The sequence below is a fragment of the Lipophrys pholis genome, assembly GCF_963383615.2.
Source record: "Lipophrys pholis genome assembly, chromosome: 18".
NCBI classification, from domain to species: domain Eukaryota; kingdom Metazoa; phylum Chordata; class Actinopteri; order Blenniiformes; family Blenniidae; genus Lipophrys; species Lipophrys pholis.
In genome coordinates, this window is record NC_137646.1 from 5037520 (window position 1) to 5045848 (window position 8329).

The window sequence follows — 8329 nt, forward strand, 5'->3', positions numbered from 1 at the left end:
ATTGATGAAGCAATCAGGCCTTGGCATGCAATGATGTAACGCTGCATTTCTTCAAATGTGGAAAACAAATGAATGACTGACAGATAAAAAGCTAAAAAAAAAAAAAAAGGATACCTACAAAAAAGTTTGTTTTGGGGGATTAGCATTGGCAGTATTCCTCCACACTGACTCTGTGCACCGTTTGCAAGTTATCCCTGTGTATGTGTGGGTTTTCTCACATAGCCAGAGCAGTATAGTGAGAAAAGGTGTCGGCCAGAGTGAAAGACTGTCGAAGTTATTCTTTAGAAAATAAAGATCTTCAATGTGATTTACTACAGTGACACAAGTTTGGTTGGAAAACAACTATTTATTTATTTTAAATCAAGAACTGAAATGAAAGATGAAAGGATGAGACCAGTCACAGTCATGAAATTATGATCCTGGTCAAATCTTCCCCTCACGTGCAGTACATACAAAATCCCAGCAGATGTCACTATAATCACGCCCAAGCGCTTGTCAATCGCTTTCAAGGAAGTTTTCTCAAATTTCACCACCACCAAGCAAAGGTGCAACAATCCACAGAACAAAATCAAAATGGCAAAGCAAAATCACAAATCCAAGAATCCACGAGACAAACAGACAACATCCCTGCATAATGTCGCCTTTTTTAACTTGTGTGAACAATATAGAGAGTCAGGACGAGAGGACAGACCTGAGCAATAATATGGAAATGATTTAACGATGACAGAAAAGTGGAAATAGCTTCATCAAAACTCATCCCTGCCACTCTTGCAGTGACATTAATTACACAAAGTGATGCTATGCATTTATTATATATCATATAATTGTCTTGGAAAGTGACTTTGAATGTAAAAGGTTGAAATCCTTCCATGTGCGTCTCCAGTTGGATCCAGTAGTTTCAAGTAGTAGACTTATACCTCACAGAATAGGATGACAAGTTGTCCTCCTCCATGAGCAGAATTTAAAAAGAAAAAATGTTAGAAAAAACACAACAAACACACAGAAAATATGTCCATATTGGGAATTGAAGAACACTTTTCAAAAGTATAATTTAAAATAAATGATGGTTAATACTAAAAAGGTAATTTATATTAGTCTCAAATCGACCAAAATAGCCTCCTTGTCCGATTGTGAGAGTTTATCGCTTAAACTGAATCTGACTTTCTAATGTCGTTCATCTGAGTGTTTGATGACACGAGTCAAGACGTCTTACCAGTGACTGCATTAATGCTGACTCCGCCGCTTCTGACGCTCCCAAACACAGAGAAGACAGTGAATGTGTACTCAGTTGCAGCAGAGAGAGATGAGACTGTGTGAGTTACTGGTCCGTCTCCATCTGGTGCTCTGATGTTTGTCTCGGCACCATTAAACTGGAGGATGAAGCTGATGTTGTTGTTCACTTTGTTCCACTGCAGAGTGACGCTGGTCTGATTTTGTCCTGTTGACCTGAAGTCTTCTACAGGAGCTGGAGCTGAGAACCACAGAACAACTTACTTACTATCAGTGGCAGAAGTGAAACAGAATGACCAAACATGTTTGTATCTTGTGTTTATAGAAGCACCAATTTAACACAACATACATATAAACTATTGTTGGATAGCAGGTTTATGTAAATCGTTCAAACATTTGCATTGTAATCCAGTGACGTGCCGAGAGATGAGTCACTGATTCTTTCAAATATTTGTAAATGGAGTTTATGAAAACATTGTTTTTGCAATAAGAATTTGCAAGGATGGAATAAGTCTTATTGTGGGATCTCAACGCCACAAGCATGCAGTATTTAGTAGTAAAAATAACATATATATTACTTGCTGTGTAACAGACAAAAGGCCGTTGGATGGAGCAGCCTTCATCTGACCACAGTCCTGACTCCAGTGATGTAGCGACGCACGTCTCGCCTGAAGTGTCGGGCTGGTTGTTCTCCCAGTTTCGATATAGAGAGTCACTCCCATCAGACCAAACTTTTCGCCGATACAGACCAATCCACACATCCTTACCATCTGCAACTCTCTTGACCATTTCATGTTCGGGCTCGTTTCGTATGCTGTGGAGGGAAGAGTAGCAGATCTGCATCGTACTGTATGTAAAACAAATTCACTGATTCATGGATGGAATGAACAAATTAGTGAGTTCATACGGTACCTGGCCAGATCGACATAGTTCTCTCTGCAGAACCTCTGAGCTTCTGTCCAAGTGCTGAATGTTTCAATCCTAACAAAGGTTGCTTTTCCATTCAATGTACCTGGAAATATAGACACTTTTTTTTCTTTAATAAACAAAGAATGAGTTCTTCTACTATTTGCTGTGAATCAAAAAAAAAATAAAAAGCTGAATATTTGACAGTAGTTTCTAAGGCAGTGACTTATTCAACACATTTACACACAGCCTGAAGTATTGACATTTCTGGAAGCTCTTGTCAAAAAGTAATGCTTTTAAAATGTTACTCTTTAAAAAAACTCACCATTGAAGCACACAGACTGACGATTGTAACTGCAAGGCCAGTCATTCCATTTGCCATTGAATGACCTCCAAAGTCCTCCACAGTTTTCTCTTCCAGCATAATTGTCAGGCTGACCACTGATCCAATTTCTATACGTCGCCTCTCCCTCGCCATAGAAGCTGCTGTCATTTAAGGACCACATCCAGCTGTTTTGCAAGTCATCATGAAGACCAATCCAGGCTTTTCCTGCTCAAATAAAAGATGTTGATTCGGTCAAAAACAAGACAATTGAAACTTGCCATTGTGGATTATTCTGTGTGTGTTGGAGCCATTTGAGACTATAAATGTTCTTTGTCAAATTGGTGCAAACTTAAGTGATGATAAGGAATACTATTTAAAGTTTTCCTATTTTTGTGTTTTTTAGTTATTTTGATCATTAGAAATGTGTGGATCTCTCCTCCTCCTCGTCAGGCCTTCCTCCTTAGAATCAGGAGGAGGTGAAGCTGTGAGTGTGGAAGGAGGAGGGAGTGATGGTTTTTCTACCGCAGGCACACAAGCCTGTACAAACTAGAATTTATATTAAGTATTTGTATTATTTAAGAACGTAAACCACAGAGAATATTTTTTGTTTGTTTAAATAAATAGTACATCTTTATTGTGAAACCTGGAAAATCTCTCTGCGAGTGTTTTTTACTTTCTGCGAGTGGAAAATCTCCTCAATGTGCAACTCTAAATTTAGATTTTTGGGACGAAAGACTGGCCACAACAGTGTGTGTCAAATACGGTGCAAGTATTCAGGACTCACCAGTATCGCTCGAAGTTGTGTTTCCAACTGCATCAACGTCAGCTGCACTTTGAATAGTGGCCAGATCAGTGAAGTCATCCCTGCACACACGCTGAGCGTTTGTCCAGCTCAGAGGAGTATTTACAAAGTTGTAGTGAGTTTGGCCAAAACCTACATTGGTGATCACTCCTAAAGCAAAACAGAATATACAATGTATTAATCAAAAGTATGCTCCGTTTGATTTGCTCTTCATCTGTCACTATTTTCCTGTTTGGATGTTTTTCTTTCCATCCCCTTTGCTTCCTGTTTTCTCCTGAAACACACCCATCCTCCGCAGGGGCCTTGTCATCCTAACAAGGTGCAGCAACACTTTAGAAACATGAGCTACAGATGTAATTGCCTTTTTAAAATTGCACCAACCTGTGAGAACAAAAAGCACCAGTCCCCTCTCCATGAGGTAAACCTTTGAAAAGATGCAAAAAAAAAAGTATTCTTTCATTTTAAAGCTTAATTCCTGATCACATTATTCATGTACACGCCACATCTGATATGGAACATTAGGAAACGTGTCATAAAATAATTAATATTAATCTAAAAATAACCTTTAACATATACTGGACTCACCAGTGTCTCTGTAACCTCCGGAGCTCTTGGGAACACCGACAGTGACTAAAGGCTGGTTTGGCTCCTATCAGTTTTCAGCAGCTGTGACTGAACAAAGTGTCGCTCTGCTGCTGTATATTCTGTGTTTTTTCTTCTTCCTCGTGTGTCTGTGTGCTGGGAGGAGTCAACAAGACCTGCACTGGAGCTGAGCTGCACACCTGAGAGTATGTAAATAAGTAAGTACGTAAGTAAGTACGTAAGTACGTAAGTAAGTAAATTTTATTTCTTTTGCGCTTTTCACAGACATGGAGTCACAAAGTGCTTCACAGTAAAAACAAATAAAAACAGATAAGAGAAAAAAACATCTTAAAAACACAACAAATGTCGACAGTCGGCAGCGTGGGTCGATTAGACTAGAATGTTTTGGCAAACAAATGTGTTTTTAGGCACTTTTTAAAGATGTCCGCTGAGTCCAGGGAGCGCAGGTCAAGTGGGAGTTCATTCCAAAGTCGGGGTGCGGCAGCTTTGAATGATGGGTCTCCCCGGGTTTTAAAACAAGTACATGGAACTTTTATTAGGTTCTGCCCAGACGATCTCGAGGTCCGAGTCGAGCTGTAGGGCTTTATGAGGTCAGCAATGTAAGGAGGAGCTTGACCATGTAGGGCTCGAAAAGTTAGCACCAAGATTTTATATTGAACACGAGACTCAACAGGGAGCCAGTGAAGAGATCTTAACACAGGGGGGGATGGGCCCTCCTGTTGGTGCTGGTCAGAAGTCTGGCGGCTGAGTTCTGGACTAACTGTAACCGAGCCAGCTCTTTTTTGTTGAGTCATGTAAAGAGGCATCATAGGCCTCGTTTCCACTGCACGGTACCGCACGGTACGGTAAACAGCGTACCCACACCCAACTCTGTTGCTCCGTCCCACCGCAGAGAGTCGGGGTTGTGAACGGCTGCATGATGACGCAGGCATGTGACATCATCACGTGACAGTAAACACTGCGGGACCAGCCACAACAAACACATTTGTTCCGTTGCAGCTGAGACGTCTGAGTAAAGGCCCCTGCATCCTCCTATTAGAACCCATAAGAACTGAAGAAAAGCTGGTCGATGTGCCAACGTTTGTTGTTGTTGTTGTTCGGCAAGATGCTGGAGCGGCGAACTTTCTTCTTTTTCTTATAGAGCAGGGGCGGCCAAACAGTCAGAGACAAAGAGCCACAAGAATTACAGTACGTTGGTAGTACAAAGAACTACATTATACACATGTGGGATCACAATCAAACTCCCACAACTTCCTGAAAACAGCATCTTACCAGTGACTGCATTAATGCTGACTCCACTGCTTCTGACACTCCCAAACCCAGAGAAGACAGTGAATGTGTCCTCAGTTGCAGCAGAGAGACATGAGACTGTGTGAGTTACTGGTCCGTCTCCATCTGGTGCTCTGATGTTTGTCTCGGTACCATTAAACTGGAGGATGAAGCTGATGTTGTTGTTCACTTTGTTCCACTGCAGAGTGACACTGGTCTCACTTTGTCCTGAAGTCTTCTACATGAGCTGGAGCTGAGAACCACAGAACAACTTACTTACTATCAAAGGCAGAAATGACACTGAAGGACCAAATGTGATGGACAAAATCATGCAGCTATCTATTACCTTATGACATTATTTTTTTTGAAATGGGATGTTGACGTATAACATCAGTAAAAGATATCCACTGGTGTAATCCAGTATTGTACGGTGAGTTTTATATCAGATGAGCCACTCACTCCTTCATAGCCAAATTTACAAAAATATGAACCCAGTACGAGAAATTCAATTTGCCATTCAGTTCCCGGCTATCACACTAACCACTGAATGGATTTCATTTCTCATATCAGAGTTCTGCACACATGCACGCATAATAAAGGTACGTATTTCACCAAAGTACATAGTTCAATGTGTTTCAGCTCGGAATTTACTTTTTGTTCCCCAACCAGTTTTTTTTTGTTTTTTATTCTGGGGACCCGCTTTGCTCCATGCCGGTGTACTGAGCCAGGCACCAGAAGACTGTTAGATACAACAAAACACTTCACTTGTACCTGCTTAATTACACATCACACACAGTCTCACCAGGTTTGATTTGCTCTTCATCTGTCACTATTTTCCTCTTTGGATGTTTTTCTTTCCATCCCCTTTGCTTCCTGTTTTCTCCTGAAACACACCAATTCTCCTCAGGGGCCTTGTCATCCTAACAAGGTGCAGCAACACTTTAGAAACACATCAAGAAGAAACATGAAGAATAACAACAGTTTTTCAACATATAAAAGGAAAAATCATATTTATTTCTCATGTGGATCGAATGTTCTATTGTCCTTTTTCCTTCTGTATTATATAATTTTTTTCTTACTAAGAAACATTTTCAAATTGATTTTCTATTTTGAAGGAGCTCAGTGGTATGTGAGTACTGCAGTGTGTACTCCATATAAATTCATGTTCTGTGTTCCTCGATGCTCGTGTTGCAAACATCATAGGTCTTGTTCTAACGTGTGAAATTCTGTTAGTTAAATCACATCACAAAGCAGGAATACAGGTACTAAGTTGATATATTCTTTTCATTTAGCCCAGGGTCAATAACCTTGAGAAGATGACTATAGACTTCTACACTGAGTATTATGAACTTTGTACTATGTGATTACAAAACACCTTCACCAACAGCAGGTTCCTCATTATTTCTGCTTATTTGTGTTTTCTAATCTTTTGATGCAAAATGTCATGTCGTGACATCAGTCAAACAAATGTCTCTCATTTGAATAACTAGGGAATATTTCCTGTTTGCCGTGTAGGTATATTCTACAAGCTTTTCATTGTGTAACGTCTCCACCATTGATGAGGCTTTTGTGTTCGATGTTTCTGTAGCTCTCACTTCTACAAGCTGCTCATAGACAAAGTTTATCACATTAACTAACAATATTTCTGTCAGATTGACTGGATTCTTCAACCCTTGAGGAGAACAAACACACACATAAACGTATTCAGTCGGTCCTATGCTGTACGGTTGAAGGTGAAACAATAGTTCAACTGCAGTTAGTGAGCCGTAAATTCATTGTAGTCCAGCGAGGCTAAAACAGATTATTGCCTCTGATTATACAAATTAAATATATAAGTTGTTGGTGACAAGTATTCATAAAAGACTGGGACACTGCCCTTTCTGAAATTATTCTTTTGTTCTCTGGAGGATTTTGCAGTAAAAACACTGAAGATTGAAACTTGGATCACTTGAAGGTAGCAGGTCACTGTGTCCGGTTCTTCTTTTGGTGATCCCTCATGGTTCCTGGTTCTTCTAGCTCAGTTGGTAGAGCATGAGACTCGCAATGTCAAGGTCGTGGGTTCATGTCCCATGCTGGGCGCCACCTTCCTTTGTGCTCTGTTGCAATGTCATCTGGGTGACCGTGCTGACATGAGCATGGATGGATCTTGATTTGAAAGGCAAATTGCAGACTTCCTGTTGGATTAAGTGAGGAGTGTCATTACATTATTTCCAGGTCTTGCTGAGACAAACAAGTGACCTTTGGTTTCATCGCTCTATGACTTTCCTACAGGCTGTGAGACCCAATTTAAATTTCTGCTGATAATCTTATTTTTAAAATCAAATTGAGGACTTCTGTTGGACTTAGGTCAGGGGTGTCAGAGTGTGATTTTTATGTCGTGATGAGACGAACAGATGAGTTTTGTTTTGATCTCTCTACGACATTTCTAGAGAGATCACACCATGGCTGTGGTGATTGTAGGTGGCGCTAGAGAGCACACTTTGGCACTTTGTGGGTTAATTGTTTGTATTTTCTTGTAGTCTGCAGCAGTCCTGATGATTGTGCCAAATTTGGTTTGCAAGTTTATGTCAAATTTGGGTTCAATGGCGTCAGGAGAAGAAACAAAGAAAGAAACACTCCAGATGCAATAGGGTCCTCGCCTCCAGGCAGCTTCCCTTCTGGGCTCGGTCCCTAAAAAAAAGGTGCACAGAACCCAGTGTCCAGTGGTGAGGTCCTAGAAAGGGAACCACAAATGGACTCCAGAGTCTTACTGTGCAACTCTCTGCATCCTGGAAAGCAACAAATGACATTTTCAAATCCGGATCATTTTGATCCAGATTACATTTTTTTGAACAACTGGCCCCTGGTGTTCTATAAATGCAGCTTACAATTACATTCTTTTTTTTCATACAGAGTTCAACTGTGTTGCATTCAAACACATCTTTCATTGCTCTTGTCATTTTCTCCACCACTTTATATTTCAGGTCTACACCCACATATATAGCTCCCCCTCCACCCGCCTTCCCCTCTCTGTTTAAGACTATACCTTCAGGGATCATTTCTATAGTTCTTGACTTGAGAAATGTGTTTCTAAAGTGTTTGGTCTCTCTACCCACGATGATGAGTCGTGATATTCCCTCCTGAGCGTGAAGCAGACAGAGAGTAATGATTCAGTTCATACACTCTCTGTCATTGATGAACGTTCTTTGCTCCCT

At 40.6% G+C, this 8329-nt stretch overlaps 1 protein-coding gene across 1 annotated transcript; it reads right to left on the reverse strand.

Annotated features, from left to right (window-relative positions):
* Positions 1-329: 329 nt before the first annotated feature.
* LOC308123486 (C-type mannose receptor 2-like) lies at positions 330-4013 on the reverse strand. Its single transcript, XM_080485996.1, has 8 exons — positions 3849-4013; positions 3645-3687; positions 3246-3413; positions 2462-2686; positions 2143-2242; positions 1809-2044; positions 1214-1471; positions 330-946 (listed from the first exon to the last, which is right to left on the reverse strand). Exons 2-8 carry the CDS (start codon positions 3676-3678, stop codon positions 912-914), a joined length of 1056 nt encoding a protein of 351 aa, XP_080342122.1. The 5' UTR covers positions 3679-3687; positions 3849-4013; the 3' UTR covers positions 330-911.
* Positions 4014-8329: the final 4316 nt, after the last annotated feature.

What these genes read in the sequence shown, in the direction of transcription:
- LOC308123486 (XM_080485996.1), bottom strand. Translation starts at nt 3,678, where the DNA reads ATGGAGAGGGGACTGGTGCTTTTTGTTCTCACAG. An exon ending in GGTGCTTTTTGTTCTCACAG is followed by an intron (nt 3,414 to 3,644) that starts GTTGGTGCAATT and finishes GTTTTGCTTTAG; the next exon opens with GAGTGATCACCAATGTAGGT. An exon ending in TTTTGTCTGTTACACAGCAA is followed by an intron (nt 1,472 to 1,808) that starts GTAATATATATG and finishes TGTGGTTCTCAG; the next exon opens with CTCCAGCTCCTGTAGAAGAC.